Source organism: Felis catus, chromosome A2, assembly GCF_018350175.1.
Source record: "Felis catus isolate Fca126 chromosome A2, F.catus_Fca126_mat1.0, whole genome shotgun sequence".
Classification (NCBI taxonomy): Eukaryota; Metazoa; Chordata; class Mammalia; order Carnivora; family Felidae; genus Felis; species Felis catus.
This window is the reverse complement of record NC_058369.1, coordinates 5,841,167-5,859,182: the sequence shown is the minus strand read 5'-3', so window position 1 is coordinate 5,859,182 and position 18,016 is coordinate 5,841,167. Positions and strand designations below refer to the sequence as shown.

Here is an 18,016-nt window from a genome sequence, read left to right as displayed (position 1 = left end):
CCACACACAACAAGAAATACAGTCTTTAAAAAATATTTTAGAAAAGTCATGGGCATCCGAGAGGCAGGAGAGAAAAAGAGAAAGACCATTCAGAGACACCATGGCTGAAAACTTACCGACTTCAATAACGGTCATCCATCTGTGCAAGCAGCTCAGCCAACTCCTAGCAGGATAACTGGAAGAGATCCACACCAGGACATTATAATTGAGCTGTTGAAAAATAAAGACAAAGAGGACCTGTCAAGTAGCGAGAGAGAAGTGACTCATTACATACAAGGGGTCTCCAATCAGTAACAGCAGATTTTTCACCGGATATTGTGACAACAGTGAATGACAGTTAAAGTACTGAACGAGGGGCACCTGGGTGGCTTAGTCAGTTAAGCATCCAACTCATGATTTCGGCTCAGGTCATGATCTCATGGTTCATGAGTTCAAGCCCTGCATCAGGCTCTGTGCTGACGGCATGGAGCCTGCTTGGAATTCTCTCTCTCCCTTCTCTCTCTCTGCCTCTCTCTCTCTCTCTCAAAATAAATAAACGTTAAAAAATTTGTTTCTAGAAAATAAAGTGCTGAATGAAAAAAAAAAAACCCTGTCAACCAAGAATTCTGTCTCTAGTAAAACTATCCATCAAAAATGAAAGAGAGGGGTGCCTGGGTGGCTCAGTGGGTTGGGCAGCTGACTTTGGCTCAGGTCATGATCTCAAAGTTTGTGAGTTTGAGCCCCACGTCAGGCTCTGTGCTGACAGCTCAGAGCCTGGAGCCTGCTTTGGATTCTGTGTCTCCCATCTTTCTACCCCTCCCCTGCTCACGCTCTGTGTCTCTCTGTCTCTCAATAATACATGAACATTAAAAAAAATTTAATAAAAAAATGAAAGAGAAATAGAGATACGCCCAGATAAACCGAAGTTAAGAGACTCGGTGGCTGGCCTACCTACCCTACAAAAAAAAAAAAAAAAAAAAAAAAAAAAAGGACTGAAAGGAGTCCTTCAGGCTAAAATGAACACTAGCTAGCAACTCGAAGCCACATGGGAAATAGCACCGGAAAGACAACTACATAAGTAAATATAAAAGCCGGTGTTCTTGTACTTTTAGTTTGCAACTCTTTTTCCCTCCTGTGTGATTTCAGAAACAAGAGCCTAAAGCAAGAATTGCAAAGGTATGATAATGGGAATGGAATATATCAGGATGTAATTGTGACAGTAACACTATAAAGGGGAAGAGCAGAGTTTTGTATCCTCTTGAAGCCAAGCTGGTTATTAATTCAAACTGGAGTGTCACAAGTTGAAGATATTAATTGTAATCTTAGGTAAATAGTAAGAAAATAACTGAATATAGACAGAACAGGAAATGTGGGAGTCAAAATGGTACAGTGTAAAAAGAATCAATGAAATGCAAAAGAAAGTAGTAGTGAAAAAATTAAGGGAAAAAATGGGTGTAAGACATACCTTTGTTTTTTTAAGAGCTTATTTATTTATGTATTTTGAGAGAGACTGAGACCGCATGAGGGGGGAGGGGCAGAGAGGGAGACAGAATCCCAAGCAGACTCCCTGCTACCAGAGCAGAGCCCGGCGTGAGGCTCGGACTCACAAACCATGAGATCACGACCTGAGCCGAAATCAAGAGTCAGATGCTTAACCGTCGGACCCACCCAGGGGCCCCTATTTTATTATTTCTTTTAAAGGTATGTCTTACACTGGGGCACCTGGGTGGCTCCGTCGGTTAAGCACCTGACTCTTGATTTCGGCTCAGGTCACGATCTCATGGTTTATCAGCTCAAGCCCCACGTCCAGCTCAGTGCTGACTGTGCAGAGCCTTCCTAGGATCCTCTCTCTCCGCATCTCTTTTCTGCCCCTCCCCTGCTTGCACGTGAACTCTCTCTGAAACAAATAAGGTTAAAAAAGAAAGCAAATAACAAAATAGCAGGAGTAAGTTCTTTCTTATCAGTAATTACCTCAAAGATAAGTAGATTAAACCCTCCAAAGAAAAGGCAGACAGAGGAGAAAAGAGACTGACCCAGCTATATACTTTCTACAAGAGCATCAGACACAAAGATCCAAAGACACAAATAGGTGGAAATGAAAGAGTGGGGAAAAGAAATTCCATGTAAATCGTAATTAAAAGAGAGCTGGCATATTTAAAGTACTATCAGACAAAATAGACTTTATGTCAAAAATTGTTATGAGAAACAAAGAAGAACATTACTTGCTGATAAAAGGGTCAGTTTATTAAGAAGATACAATAATTAGGGGCGCCTGGGTGGCGCAGTCGGTTGGGCGTCCGACTTCAGCCAGGTCATGATCTCGCGGTCCGTGAGTTCGAGCCCCGCGTCGGGCTCTGGGCTGATGGCTCAGAGCCTGGAGCCTGTTTCCGATTCTGTGTCTCCCTCTTTCTCTGACCCTCCCCTGTTCATGCTCTGTCTCTCTCTGTCCCAAAAATGAACGTTGAAAAAAAAATTTTTTTTTAAAAAAAGAAAATACAATAATTATAAATACATACATACCAGGGCACCTGGCTGGCTCAGTGGGTGGAGCACGCGACTCTTGGTCTCAGGGTTGTGGGTTCAAGCCCCATGTTGGGTGAAGAGAGTACTTAAATTTTTTTTTTAAATGTTTAAAAATAAAAATAGATAAACATATATGTACCAAACTATAGAGCCCCAGAAAACATGAATCAAACATGGGCAGCATGAAGGGAGAAATAGACCCTTTTACGATAATAGCTGGTGACTTCAGTACTCCATTTTCAATATTGGTTGTAAGCAGACCTAACAGATGTATTTGGAACATTCCAGCAAACAACCGCAGAACACACATTCTTTTCAAATGCATGCAATACATTCTCCAATATAGGCCCTATGTCAGGCCACAAAACAAGTCTCAATGAATCTTAAAAGATTGAAATCAGGGGCACCTGGGTGGCTCAGTCGGTTAAGTGTCTGACTTTGACTCAGGTCATGATCTCACGGTTTGTGAGTTTGAGCCCCGCGTCGGGCTCTGTGCTGAACAGCTCAGAGCCCGGAGCCTGCTTCGGATTCTGTGTCTCCCTCTCTCTCTGCCCCTCCCCGGCTCATGCTCTGTCTCTCTCTCAAAAATAAATAAAAACATTTAAAAAATGTTTTAAAGGTTGAAATCGTGTAAATTATCTTCTCTGACCACAGTGGAATGAAGCTAGAAATCAGTGACACAAGGAAACCTGGAAAATTCTCAGCTACGTGGAATTTAAACAACACTTTTTCTTTTTAATTCCTTTTAGCATACAGTGTTCTCTTAGTTTCCAGGTATACAATATAGTGACCCGACAATTCTATACGTTATTCAGTGCTCATCAGGATAAATGTATTCATAATACCCTTCACCTGTTTCACCCACCCCCACCTCCCCTCTGGTAACCACCAGTTTGTTCTGTGTAGTTAAGGGTATATTTCTTGGTTTGTCTCTTTTTTTCTTTGTTCATTTATTTTGTTTCTTAAATGCCACATGTGAGTGAAATCATATGGTATTTGTCTTTCTTTGACTTACTTTGCTTAGCATTATACTCTCTAGCTCCATCCATGTCATTGCAAATGAAAAGATTTCATTCTTCTTAATGGCTGAGTGATCGTCCATTGTATATACATAGGCCACTTCTTTTTTTTTTTTTAACGTTTATTTATTTTTGAGATAGAGAGAGCATGAACGGCGGAGGGTCAGAGAGAGGGAGACACAGAATCTGAAACAGGCTCCAGGCTCTGAGCTGTCAGCACAGAGCCCAACGCGGGGCTCGAACTCACGGACCGCAAGATCATGACCTGAGCCAAGGTCAGCCGCTTAACCGACTGAGCCACCCAGGCGCCCCGGCCACTTCTTTTTTTTATGTATCTTTTAACATTTATGTTTGAGAGAAAGAAACAGAGTGCGAGCAGGGGAGGGGCAGAGAGAGAGAGAGGGAGACACAGAATCCAAAGCAGGCTCCAGGCTCTGAGCCGTCAGCACAGAGCCCAAGGCGGGGCTTGAACCCGTGAACTGCGAGATCATGGCCTGAGCCAAAGTCAGATGCTTAACCCACTGAGCCACCCAGGGGTTCCTACACCACTTCTTTATCCATTCATCCATCAGTGGACATTTGAGCTCTTTCCATAATTTGGCTATTGTAAACAGTGCTGCGATACACACTGGATTGGTGTTTTCCTATTCTTTGGGTAAATACCCAGCAGTGGAATTACTGAATCATATGCTAACTCTATTTTTAATTTTTTGAGGAACCTCTATACCGTTTTCCACAGCGGCCGCACCCGTTTGCATTCTCACCAACAGTGCACGAGGGTTCCCCTTTCTCCACATCCTCACCAACACCTGCTGTTTCTTGTGTTGTTGATTTTAGCGATTCTGACACGTATGAGGTGATACGTCATCGTAGTTTTGATTTGCATTTCCCTCATGATCAGTGACGTCGAGCATCTTTTCGTGGATCTGTTGGCCATCTGGATGCCTTACACCACACACTGTTGAACACCAGTGAGTCAAAGAAGAAATCACAAGGGAAATTAAAACATACTTGCAGATGAATGGAAATGAAGACACAACAAAACAGTGCTCGGGGGGCGCCTGGGTGGCTCAGTCGTTTCAGCGTCGGACTTCGGCTCAGGTCGTGATCTCGCGGTCCGTGAGTTTGAGCCCCGCGTCGGGCTCTGTGCTGACAGCTCAGAGCCTGGAACCTGCTTCGCATACTGTGTCTCATTCTCTCTCTGCCCCTCCCCAACTTGTGCTCTGTCTCTCAAAAATAAATAAATGTAAAAAAAAAAAATCAACAAAACAGTACTCAGGGAATATAAGTGCCTACATTAAAAAAGAAGACAGGGGCGCCTGGGTGGCGCAGTCGGTTAAGCGTCCGACTTCAGCCAGGTCACGATCTCACAGTCCGTGAGTTCGAGCCCCACGTCAGGCTCTGGGCTGATGGCCCAGAGCCTGGAGCCTGCTTCCGATTCTGTGTCTCCCTCTCTCTCTGCCCCTCCCCCGTTCATGCTCTGTCTCTCTCTCTCTCTCAAAAATAAATAAATGTTAAAAAAATAAAAATAAAAAGAAGACAGATCTTAAATCAATAACTTCACTTTATACCTTAACTAGACAAAGGAGAGTAAGCTTACGCCCAAAGCTAGGAAATAATAAGGATTATAGTGGAGATAAGTGGAATAGAGAATATAAAACAACAGAGAAAATCAACAAAACCAACAGTTTTATGACAAAATTGACAAACTACCTAGGGTAAGGAAAAAAGAGGAAATAACGAAAATCGGAAATGAGGGACACCTGGGTGAGTCAGTTGGTTAAGCGTCCGACTCTTGATTGCGGCTCAGGCATGACCTCACAGTTCGTGAGTTCGAGCCCTGCATCGGGCTCTCCACTGGCAGTACAGAGCCTTCTTGGAATCCTCTCTCTCCCTGTCTGTCCTTCCCCTCATGCTCTCTCTCAAAATAAATAAACAGACATTTTAAAAAATTAAATAAAATCAGAAATGGAAGTGAGGACAAACCTCTGGATCTCACAGAAGTAAAAGTTTGTAAGACAATTCTATGCATAACCAAATGCCAACAAATTAGATAGCCCGAGTGCAACAAACAAAGTCACAGAAACAAACACCAAAACTGACTCAAGAAGAAATAGAAAATTTGAGCAGTTCTATGTGCTACCCTAGGGACTCCCCCCAATGCAGTAGCTTTTCAGAGGCCCAAGGGTCGCCACCCATCTGGGGTAAATGGGGTGGGGTCGGTCACTATATTGTATACCTGAAACTAAGAGAACGCTGTATGCTAAAGGGAATTTTTTTAAAAAAAGTGTTTAAATTCCACGTAGCACTCTATATAATAGCAATGAGCCATTGACAAGGAAATGGCAAGATTCCATTTACAATCGCATCAAAAAGAATAAAATACTTGAGAATAAGTTACACTAAGGGAGTACAAGACTTATGGCTGAGAACTGCAAAATACGCTTAAAGAATTAAAACCTAGGTAATTGGAAAGACCTCTCCCCGTCCATGGAAGACGTAACACTGTCTACAGATTCAGTGCAATCCCTATCAGAACACCAACGAACGCTTTTCAGAAATGGGAGAACAGACCCTAAAATTCGTACGGAATTGCAGGGGACGCTGAAGAGCCAGTCAAAAGGGAGCCAAGGGCCATCTTGATGGGAGCGGGACCAGCCCCTTTCCTCCTGCCACCCAGGCAGGACTCCGTCAGGACCCACAGCTCCCTCTGGCTGCTGTCCTCCCTCCCAGCAGACCCAGCCTGGCGCTGCCCCTCACTCGGCCCCGAGTCCTGATGTCTCCACCTCACCCGATGGTGAGTCTGGGGGTTGCTGGGTCAAATGCTGTGCAGAACCCCTCACCCACCAAGAGAAAACAGATGAAAATAAGTAGGGCTGTGTGGTTCAATCAGGGGTTTGGGGGGATTTTTTCTTTGTGGGGAGGTTTTTGATGGCTGATTCGATCTCTTTGCTAGCCCTTTCCAGATTTTCTATTCTTGAGTCAGATTGGGTAGTTTGTTTCTAGCAATTGGCTCATTTCATTTGTATCGTCTAATCAGTTGGTGTGTGATTGTTCATAATGTTCTCTTCTAATTCTTTCAAAAAACTTCTGTAAGGCTAGTAGTTGTGTCCCCCATTTTCTTTTTTTAATATCTATCTTTCTGGGGCGCCTGGGTGGCGCAGTCGGTTGAGCCTCCGACTTCAGTCAGGTCATGATCTCGCGGTCCGTGAGTTCGAGCCCCGCGTCAGGCTCTGGGCTGATGGCTCAGAGCCTGGAGCCTGTTTCCGATTCTGTGTCTCCCTCTCTCTCTGCCCCTCCCCCGTTCATGCTCTGTCTCTCTCTGTCCCAGAAATAAATAAACGTTGAAAAAAAAATTAAAAAAAAAATATCTATCTTTCTATCTATCTATAATTTATTTATTTTTACCGAATCTTTACGTTCCACACGGGACTTGAACTCGCAACCCCAAGATCAAGAGTCACGTGCTCTACCAACCGAGCCAGCCAGGCACCCCTCCCCCATTTTCATTTCTGATTTTAGTTATTTGTTTTTTTTTCTCTTTTCCGGGTCCCTGTATTGTGTCATCTCAGCATTCATCAGATGCCACTGTAAAGTCATTGTTAGAAAAATAAAACTAAAACATCTCCACGGCAGTAGGGACTAAGTCTGTCTTGTCAGGTGTTGTAACTACTCAACTTGGCACCCAGTAGATCTTGGTAAACATTTCCTGTATTTCTTGCTGTTTAGAGCATGGAAAGGGTCTTCCTCCAGCCCTCATGGGAAGACAAGCGTTAATTTTTTTTTTTAATTTTTTAAAATGTTTATTTATTTTTTAAAAAGAGGGAGACAGAGCGGCAGAGAGAGGGAGACACAGAATCCGAAGCAGGCTCCAGGCTCTGAGCTGTCAGCACAGAACCCGATGGCGGGGCTCGAACCCACGAACGCGAGATCATGACCGGACCCGAGCTGAAGTCGGACGCTCAACCGAGCCACCCAGACGCCTCGACAAGGTGTTAGTCTTGAGGCTACTCTTTCCCGGACCCACGTCGCCACTCTGCGTCTTCCACATGACCTCGGCAAAGCTCAGATACAGGGCTGACCGCAGTCCTCCCTGGCTAAATCCCTCAGCAGCTCCCCAGTGCCTTTTCGAGGAAGGTCACCCTTCTTGGCTCGGTACACAAGGCCACGAATAGACTGTCTCCTCCCGCCCCAGCCAGCCTACACTTGGCAGGTCCCTCTGGCGTCCTGCTCTGTCTGACCTCTAACACCTGCTTGCCCTTCAGGTCTCCATTCTCTCTGGAGCCCTGGTGGGGTGCCCTGTGCATCCCCACAGCCTGTGTGTGGACGTTCCTCTAGAATGCAGACCGTGCATCCTGTGAAAGTCCCCCCGGCGGTGAGCGTCACAAGGGCACGGTACATCTATTATCTGCCCTCTGTCTCCAGCTCTCTGCACATCACTTGGCATTTGCTTTAAAATGTAGGTTTTATGCCTATTCAGGGGTGGTGAGGCCACTAGACCAGGAGACGATTGTCATGAAAAAGATACTTTGCTACTCACAGATGTCAAGAGGAGGGGGCACGCCATCCTCACAGGGCCACAGGGGGAAGCACCGTGTGGTGCTTGGCCAGGAGGCCGAGGGAGTGAGGGGAAAACGTGGGTGAGAGCCTGTAGTCTGGTGTCCACGGGAGGGAATGGGTGAGGCGGCCCGTGCGGCTCAGGACTGGCTACTTTGCATAATTTCCGCAGGCTCCGGGGTACAGGGCTTGTCTCTTAGTGGTCTGACACCTGGCTCTGGGGTGATCAGGGCCGGGGACAGTGGCCCTGAGTGTCCTGTTTCCGATTCTGTGTCTCCCTCTCTCTCTGCCCCTCCCCCGTTCATGCTCTGTCTCTCTCTGTCCCAGAAATAAATAAACGTTGAAAAAAAATTAAAAAAAAATATCTATCTTTCTATCTATCTAGAGCCCCATAAAGGAGAGGGTCTGGGTGCGGGCTCCGGACTGGCCGCTTCGCCTGCGGAAGGTGCACTCACGAGTCATTTGCTCTCTCTAGGATCTGCCAGCCCCAGGAGGGGCACTCAGTCCTTCCGTGATCAGGTAGGCGCCAGCTGTCAAGACGTCCTGATACACAAGACATGCTTGGAGCACAGAGGATTTTCAGGGCAGTGAGGTACTCTGTATGAGGCCATAATGGTGGGTACAAGTCATCAAGCATTTGCTCAAACCCATAAAATGTCCAACACCAGGCGTGGACCCGAACATAAACTATGGACTTTGGATGACAATGCTGTCAGCACAGGCCCGTCGATTGTAACAAATGCACCCTTTGGTGCGGGATGTTGATAACCAGGGAATATCCATTTGGGGCAAATATCCATTTGGGGCAAAGGGTATATGGGAGATCTCTGTACCTTCCCCCCAGTTTTGCTGGGAAAATTGAACTGCCCAGAAAAAAAAGTCTTAATAAACATAAGAAAGAATCAGGACAAAATTATGGCCTGACGGTTATCTGTGGCTAGAACCGCACTGCTCCCCAAGGTTAGCCGCTAGCCACCACATGTGGCTATTTGGCATCTGAAACGTGCTACAAGTGTGCAATCAAGATCTACTACACCAAAAAAAAAAAGAAAAAAGAGGGAATGTCTCACAAATCATCCTTATTTGATTGCCTGTGGGAATGATAATATTTTTATAGATATGGTTAAAGAAAATACAGTACTAAAGTTTAAAAAAAATTTTTTTTAACATTTATTCTTGAGACAGAGAGAGACAGAGCATGAGCAGGAGAGGGGCAGAGAGAGAGGGAGACACAGAATCTGAAACAGGCTCCAGGCTCTGAGCTGTCAGCACAGAGCCCGACGTGGAGCTCGAACTCACAAACTGTGAGATCATGACCCGAGCCAAAGTCGGACGCTTAACCGACTGAGCCACCCAGGCGCCCCTAAAAAAGGTTTTTAATACAGCACCCTAACAGCTCATGTGGAATGAAGGGGTGAGACCTGAGCGTGGAATCCGGCCCTGCTGATTTGGGCAGACCACTTAACCTCTCTGGGCCTCAGTTGGTTGTGTTTTTCCTAGAAAATGGGGATAACTATTGATCCTATAGGGCTGTTGTCATCTCGGGCCACTCTCTTTGAACAAGCCCAGCCCATCCCCAGTGTCATCCTTCCTAATCTCAAGGTAGTATCCTGCTTCACTATTTGCTGCTTGTGTTTTCTGCTCTACCCTGAGACCATCTGCCTCCTTCACTATTTTTCCCTGGCACCCGGCCCAGGGCCTGGCATACAGTAGGTACTTACTAAGTGCTTGCTGAATGAGCATGATGACAAATGGCCCCCGACAGATGTTCAGTGAGGACCAGTGACATCACTGGCATCTTTCATGGCTGGGACACATCTGCTTACTCACTGCCATCACCCGGGGGCCCCAGCAAATGGCTGGTTTGTAAGGGGCACCCAGAAAACCTGCGTGGGAGGGGTGAATGGACTTCAGCCGCTTCGAAGAGGGACTCCCAAGAGGGCCCTGTGGGACCCTCCCCTCAGAGCCCACCGCCCTTCCTCCTCGCTGACACCCTGCCCCAGCCCAGCCTGGCAGGACCGGCAATAGGCCACCTTCCTAGCTGGGGCATTCCAGCTGGCCTGTCCCCCACATGTCCAGTTAAGAGCCGGGGAAGCACCAGGACAGAGGCCAAGGCTCCATACAACCAGTGCCAATGGCCCAAGAATGTGTGGTGGGCCTGGTCCCTGCCCAGATGGTCGCCGCGGCGACCCTAGGGAACACAGAGACCCCTGGTCAGCCTGGGGAGGCAAGCCCCTCCAAGCCAGCCTTCCAGGAGGCGACAGGGCCAACCACGTCAGGAACACAGTGACAGGGGTCACAGAGACCATAGATGAAGTCCCCGAAAGGCATGTTGGAAAAACCCCTTTTCCTCCCTTCCTCCAGTCACATGGTAACCACTGTGCGTCTGGGCCAGAGCAAGAGGCAGCTAGGCACAACGGGGGCCCAGGCCCCGCAGACAGGGGCCAGTACGTGCCTCATACGTGCGTCAACACGAGGTGCGCGAGGGAGGGCCCCCAGCTGGTGCTTCCAGGGGCCGCCTGAGCAGGGGCCAGGAGAGCGGTGGGCAACACAGGGAGAGGAGGGACCTGATGTGCAACAGCAACTGCAGGAGGGCCCCCGCTTCAGTTGGTGGCACCTCCCCAGTGCCCCTGTGCCCTTGCGATGACTCTTAGAGCCTCCCTGACCCTGTGTCGAGAGGGCCAGAGTTGAACACCAGGGAGGGCTTCTCCAGCACAGAAATGATAGCGAGCCGGCCCCCGGAGGAACTGACCCCAAGGGAGCGGTTGGCATCTCCCCTCACAGAGCCCAGACCCCCCACCCCTTCTGCAGGGGACCCTCTGAGTGCACTCCCTAGCGGTGGCCTCCCCAGGGGGTCTCCAAGAGCTGAGCCTGAGGAAGGCTTTTTGCCTGCAGGCCCTGGGATGTGGTCAGTCCCTCACCTTGGCTCAGCTTCAGGCCGGAGACCACCCCGAACGGCCCCCATCGTCAGGGCTGGTGGCCAGGAGGCAGGAGGAGGCCTCTGTCCCCCCAGCTACGCTCTTGCCACAGGGGCGCCTCCAGCAGCTGTAGGAACAGAAGAGGCCTCCCCTTTCCCAGTTCGGCCCTGACCGTGAGGATGCGGCCCTCACACTCAGCAGCTGCGGGCTTCAGAACTCCGGGTTTTCACCGGGGTCTGAGCACGCCGCCCCCCTCCCTGACACCTGCACCGGGTCCAAGATCACGCAAATCCCTGCCTGCCCTGCGCCCAGGTTCCTCGGACACCCGCCCGGGGTGAAGGCTGCGGGTGGGACAAACCCCGAGGGGCGGGGAGGGGAAGTGGGCTCGCTTGTGGGGACCTCAGGCGAGTCTGGGTCACGCCACGTCTTGGCGGCTTCGGGCGACGGGACAGGCAGGTGCAGTGGGCCTGAGCAGACAGGCTGGCCGGGCCCGCCACGCCGCGTCCCCACGCCCCCAGCCACGCGGAGCCGCGTCTCGTCCCGCCTGCGCACCCCCCCCCCCCGCCCCACACCCAGAGCAAGAGGTCGAGGAACCGGAGTCGCGAGCGGGCCCTGGGGGCTGCCACAGCCACCTCCGCGGACCACTAGGCGCTGGGCCTGGCCGCGGGGAGTCTCAGCTACCAGAGCGGGGAGGGGCGGGGCTTAAAAGCCCCGCCCCTAGTGTAAGCCACGCCTCCAAATCCACAGGATTCCTCCCCTGGGGGCTGTGAAGGGTCCCCTCCAGGGGCTCCTAGTGGGGCGGGGAGATGAGAAGGGTACGGGTGTGGTAAATACCTGGAGCGTTCTATAGCTAAGGATGCGAGCAATAAAAAGTTAACAGTTCAAGCCAATCAGCTGTGAGGTCTCTGCAAAGCCCCGTTGCCCCTGCAACCGCTCACTCCCACCCGTGGAGCCCCTGACCAGGCGAGCCACGCTGACCCAGGGAAAGAAAAATATGCCTTCTAGGTGTGGGTTTTGCTTTGCTTCCCGCCGGCGCGCGGCTACCTAGGGCTCCAGGCATTTCTTCCAAAACCAGAGCATTTCTTTGTTGTGGTGGATGTTAATAACATTTTTCTCAAGGTAACAGTCGAGAAAATTCACATACCTTACACTGCACCCCATCGGAAGTGTAAGGTTCCGGGGACGCTTGGCTGGCTCAGTCAGTGGAGCGCGCGACTCGATCACCGGGTTGCGGATTCAAGCCCTACGCTGGGCGCAGAGATTGCTTAAAAATAAAATCTTAAAAACAACAAAAAAGTGCAAGGTTCCCTGCGTTCAAAATATTCGCCAAGTTGCACATTCCCCGCCCCCCATTCTCCCTTCCAGCCCATGGCAACTACTGATTTTACTTTCTGTTTCAATGGATTTGCCTGTTGGCAAAACCAGGGCATTTCTATGAAACTGTAAGGCCCCCCCATTGTGGGGAAGGAGGGAAAAGTGGGGTGAAGTCAGGGCCCCACCGGACAGGTGGCTTGGGAGCGGGGAGCAAGGCAGCCTGAGGCCCCTGTGCAGGAAGGCTGTGTCTGCCCCGGTGTGTGGTGGGAGACGGAATGCTGGGAGGACAAAGGGCCCTTCGGGGAGAAAGCAGGGGAGGACTGGATGGGGGAGGAAGTGAAAGATGGGGGGTGGTCCTAGGGCAGCCAGCCTTCAAGTGGCCTGGGCAGGCTGGGTCTGTCCATCTGTGTGGTTCTGCCTCCCACCACCAAGGGAGCCAACCCTTGTCTGTCTTACATCCAAGTAGTTGAGAAAGTCAGTGTTTCCTGCCAGCCCTCCGATGTAGGTCCTCTTGTCCCCAGGTGCCTACAATGCCCTGCAGGTGTATCTTGACTTTGGAGAAAGCAGCTAGAAAGATAAACCGGGGAAGAGCCTGGAGGCCCAGCAGGGGAGGAGATGGAAGGAGGGAGGGTGGCGGAGGGCAGGTGGCCTCAGGGTGGGGCCCCATCTATAAAATGCCCAGCCAGCAGGCCTGGCAGGCAGAGAAGCTTGGATTCACCCCAGCAGGCACCAGCCCCTGGGATCCCTCGGACTTTGGTGAGTCCTTCCCCCAGTCTTGGCTGGGACCAGCCCGACCAGCCGCCGGGCCCCCCAGCCCGACGTGTCCCTGGGCCGCCTGCCTCCCTTGCAGAGGGCCCTGGGGCCTGGCTTGAGATGGGAGTGTTCCCAGGGTCTGCTGCCGTCCGTTTGGGGTCCTCATCACCCCCACCTCTCCCATTATTCTTGCAGACACCTGGGGAGCAGGACCAGCCGGTGCACAATGAACTTGTGGCTCCCGCTGTGCCTGGTGGTGGCGGCCAGCTTTGTGGGCATCTGGTGTCCTGTCCACGCTCAAGGTAACGTCGTGGGCCGTACCCACCCAGCCTCCTGGAGCCCTCCTCTCCCCATCCATCCTCCCTGCCCTCCCTCCCCCATTTGCTCCTCCCCTCCTCCAGAAGCTCCCCAACCCCCACCCGTTATGTCTCCACCACTGAATTCTGATGCACAACTCCTGCCCCAGTCATGCAGAAACTCCTGGCATGTGTTTGCGGCTCCCTGCGGCTGCAGGCCCCCCAGTCCCTCCTTCCAGAGCCCCTGTGATGCCTCCTCCACCGTCCGTGACCCAAGGCCTCCCTGCCAGGACTCCAGTCAGCCCAGACACTGTGGGGAGCAGAGAATGGCTCCCAGTGGTGGCATGGCCAGTTACTGCCGGGGACACGCTGCAGTGACATGACCCTGCAGAGCCCTGGAGACCAACGGGAGTGGGTCCCCCGTCCCAGCTCCACCCGTCTTGGGCTACCTGTGTTGCTACTCAGTCTTTATGAGCCTCGGTTTCCTCGTCTGCAAAGTGGGGCCTCTGGATTCCTGCTGCACAGATAGGACATGAGACTCCAATGGGCTGGTAACTTGCAAAACTCTTGGCCCGGTGCCTGGCAACAACAATGACAACCATACTGTTATTCACGGGGAGTCTCTTCCCACTTCTCCCTGCATCGGGCACCTGAGGATTTGGTGACCAAAGGCCAGTTCTGGGCATACAGTGTCCCCCAGGAGTCCCACCACTGTTTCCTGCATCCCCATGGGCCCCGGGGGAAGAGGCTGAGCCCCAGCAGCTGGCTGAGCAGGGTCCCTGGCTTGGTCCAAACCCCATAGCACCATCCCTACCCCCCACCCTGCCTGCCCCGCCTGCCCTCACTTGGTCTGAGAGGCCCTAGTCCTCTGCTTCCAGCAGACCTTAGCCTTTGCCCAAGATGGGGCTGGGCTTCATTCCCATTGTCCTGCTATCAGAGGCCCATTCCAGAAGCCAGGCCCAGCCCGGGGCCCTTTGATCCTAGGGGCAGAGTGGCCCCCTGCCTGCCTGGTACCAAAACCCAGGGTCCATCTGATACCACTGCCCCTCGCCCTCTGGGGCCAAGGTTTGGAGATGCAGGGCAGGCTCAAGCCTCCCTCCTCCCCCATCCTTCCCACTGCACTTTGCCAGACCTTGGGTGTGGCTCCTGGAGGTGGGGGGGTCAGCAGACAGATGGGTCCCGGAGGGCCTTGAAGGCCGCTGCACTGTCTCTCACATCACCTCCACCCGCCCACCCTCCCAGGCCCTGCTGGCATCCTCCTCCAAGACACCACCCCCAGGTCCCTGCCCTTCCCCCTCCCGGCACAGATCGACCTCTGGGTGTCCCCACCAGGCTGGGGGATCCCCGTGACAGCCCTGGGTCCAATTCCCCTCTGTGTTTGTCTACACGTCTGGCACCTTAGTAGGAACCCAAAATGCTTTTGTCAGGCAACGAGTAGACAGAGACCTCCTGGTTTCTGGTCTGGTGACCGAGCAGTCACTCTGACGGGGACAGAAAGGAGGAGGCCCTGGAGATAGCCCTAGGTGGGGAACGGCCAGCCCGGAGCAGGAGCGGGGACATCAGGAGCAGCCGGCCAGCCCATTCATTTTCGAAGGGCCTGGGCTGGGAGCCGTGTCCCCTGGCCCCTCCTCGGGGCGTCTGCGCTCCTCTGCCCCAGAGCCCTCGTGGAAGTCCTCATTCACTCTGATCCCTCATTCGTTTTGTGGTCCTGGGCCCCTCCCAGCCCGGGACCGTGGACCCCCTCCAACTCGTGCCAGCGGTCCCCTTATCAGGGGACCAAAGGTGAGCCGGGTGCCTTCCTTATCATCTGGGCTGTCTCTTGGCCTCCGCGGGCCTCGGGAGGGTTGCGGCAGGTGTGTGTGCGGGCGCGTGTGCGTCGCTGCCCACGCGCGTGCGCACAGAGATGTGAGCCCGCGGGTCGCGGCCGCAGGTGTCTCGGAGGACTGTTGCCTAGCCTACCACCGGCTCGAGAGCCTGGACTTTCTGAAGCGCGCCCTGGGGTACCAGCGCCAGGAGGTGAGCGGCAGCTGCAACCTGCCGGCTGTGATGTGAGTGGGGCTGTGGGGCCTGGGAGGCGGGGCGGGGGGCGGGGCCCAGACGCGACTTTGCCCCCGGCTCACACCCCAACCTGGGCACCCTCTCCCCCGCCAGATTCTTCTTGCGGAAACACAGGATGGTGTGCGGCAACCCCCGGGACAAGAGGGTGAAGTACTGGACAGAATTCCTGGATGCGCGGAAGGCAAAGCATCACAGAAGCCGCCTGAGAACCCCGTCCGGGGTTAGCTGGCCCCCCAGAAGCAACAAGACGAAAACTGCCCTCCGGACGACGGCTCATCCAGGTGAGGACTCTGATCATGTGACCATCCCTCCGCGCCCCCCCCCCCCCCCCCCCCCCCCCCCCGTCACCACTGTTGAGGGATGAGGGCTCTCTAGAGCAGCACAGGCTGGGGGAGGGGACTCAACTCCGGGACCGAGGGGGCTGACTCTGTGGTCAGTCCTGCCGGTTGACACTCGGGTGGCTGTTCATTACCCTAACCCGGCTGCGGGGGGGTTCGGCAAGTGCTGAGACGAAGTGTCAGGTGGGCATGGTCCCCAGCTCTTACTCCAGTCCCCATCACCTGCTGACCTCTCCAATCCCCCCCCCCCTCGCAGATCCGTGAGCCCGAACACCTCCAGGATTAGCCAGCACGAAGGTGGGCCGGACCTCTCCCCGCCACAACTGTCCCCTGAGGCTCCAGGTGCCCCAGCCTGTCATTCAGGCCAGACCTCAGTGCCCGGGCCTGAGCCTGCTCTTGGCTCTGTCCCATCGCTCCTGCCACATCCTGCTCCTCAGGCAGCTGGGAGGAAAGAGCTGACCTTGCTTCAGGCCCCTTGCCTGCTCCAGGAACCAGAGTCAGCCGTAAGCAGCGGGTCTTGTAGTGGATCATCTGGATTTGTCACCCACCGCAGCCTCTTGCCACCCACCCTGGGCCACGCCTGCCTGTGTCCCTTTGGGTCCTTGCAAAGCTCCCGACCGTCCCGGGACGCTCCTCCCAGACTATGCTTTTCTATGATTTTTAAATAAACGTTATTTAAAACACCCCTGGGGTGGGATGTCATTCCTGTCTCTGTCACATTTCCTTATGGGGTGTGAGTTGCTATCCCAGCCTGTGTTGAATCCCACGTGAATGCCACCCCAGGATCTGTGCTGAGCCCTCAAGCTGACGGCTCCGGGGGTGGGGGGGGCATGCTGGCTGCAGGCGAGGGTGTGAGTCCAGCTGGTGACCTTGAGCAAACCGCGCACTCTCTTGGCATCTCTTTCCTCGCCTGTAAAATGGGGGTCGCTGCGTTTGTTCCGCCCACACCCTTGGGCTGTAGCGAGCCTGGCTAATGCACAGAGGAGCCCTCTGCAAGCTCTGACAGGGGTCCAGAAACACTCTCGATAAGTCAAGTGGCCCGGAACCCAGCCAAGAATAGAGCTCCGGAGCCAGGCACTAGACTCGAGCCATCCAGCTGTCCCATCCTCGGGCAGCCTCGGTTTCCACCACGAGAGAGAACATTCCAGATGAAAACCCAGCGCTTCATCTCTAGAGGACAAGAGGTGGTTTGGGGCCAGGGGTCACACCGAGGCCCCGCTAGGCTATGCAGACGACTCAGGCCAGTTTCTACAAACCCTCTAAGCCTTGGTTCCTCCTGCTGTAAAATGGGTGATATCACTGCCGGCCTCGTACAAGCTAGTGGGGACCGAATGCACTACCACCGGGTGCCTGGCTGGCGCAGTCAGAGCGTGGGACTCCTGACCTCCGGGGTTGGGAGTTCCAGCCCCGCGCCGGGTGCAGAGACGACAATAAACAACCGACGCACTACCGTCTGCACACACACATCACACACACACACACACCGACCGCGTATCGACGGCCCCCTGGCATCCAGTGAGGCCATCAGATTAGGTATAGGTGCGGCTCACCCTGGGACCAGGCAGGATGCGAGCGGGGCAGGGTGACCTGCTACCTGCAACCTGGAGTGACCTTGGCCAAGCGGCCTGCCATCCATAAGCCCGTTTTCCAATCTGTAAAACGGGGCCGAACACAACAGCTTCTATTCCACGGAGTTGCAAGGACAACCAAGCGGGTCAGTAACGGTCCTTAGAACAGTGCCGGGTACGCGGTACGTGGTCAGGGAGCGTGAGCTGCTGGAATCGGCCCCGGTGAAGCCACCCGGGCCCTCGGTGGTTGCCACCGGTAGCCTGGCTTTGTGCCACTCGCAGGTCTGAGGTTCGCAGAACCCGCTCGCAGCCTGGGTGCCGTGTCCCCCACCCCCAGCTGGAAGGCGGCCTTCACCTGCGTCTCGGCTGCACGCTTTCCCCTCAGAGCCCCGGGTTGAAGCCCATCCTTCCAAAGCTCTGGGGGCTCCCGCTCCCTGACCTGTGAGCCCAGCCCGGCCCCGCGGAGGGCAGCGTCTCGGTACTTTGAGAACACGCCAAAGAGGCCGGCTTAACCCAAAATAACTTTACTGTGGTCTCTGCTTTTGATATAAAAGCATCCTGGAACCCCAGCCCACCCCACCGGGGGCCCGAGCGTGGTGGTGTCACCAACTCTGGCTGGGGCCCCACAGGCTCTTCGGCTCGGAGGGTCGAGCCCCAGGTGCACCCCCCAGCTGTCCGTTTCCATGTCCCATC

At 53.4% G+C, this 18,016-nt stretch overlaps 1 protein-coding gene across 3 annotated transcripts in view; it reads left to right on the top strand.

Annotated features, from left to right (window-relative positions):
- The window catches only part of CCL25 (C-C motif chemokine ligand 25), a 33,752-nt gene extending 17,314 nt beyond the window's left edge, over positions 1-16,438 (top strand). Inside the window, exons 1-7 of one of the 3 annotated variants that reach the window (XM_019816732.3) lie at positions 7,462-7,513; positions 7,787-7,896; positions 8,554-8,597; positions 13,259-13,365; positions 15,290-15,407; positions 15,511-15,698; positions 16,012-16,438. In XM_019816732.3, the coding sequence (XP_019672291.1) occupies positions 7,861-7,896; positions 8,554-8,597; positions 13,259-13,365; positions 15,290-15,407; positions 15,511-15,698; positions 16,012-16,019 (501 nt within the window). In that variant the 5' untranslated portion in view covers positions 7,462-7,513; positions 7,787-7,860 and the 3' untranslated portion in view covers positions 16,020-16,438. Of the gene's footprint in view, positions 1-7,343; positions 7,897-8,553; positions 8,598-13,258; positions 13,366-15,289; positions 15,408-15,510; positions 15,699-16,011 lie in introns of those variants that run through there. The other 2 variants (XM_045045026.1, XM_045045029.1) reach the window with 2 other exon arrangements.
- Positions 16,439-18,016: the final 1,578 nt, after the last annotated feature.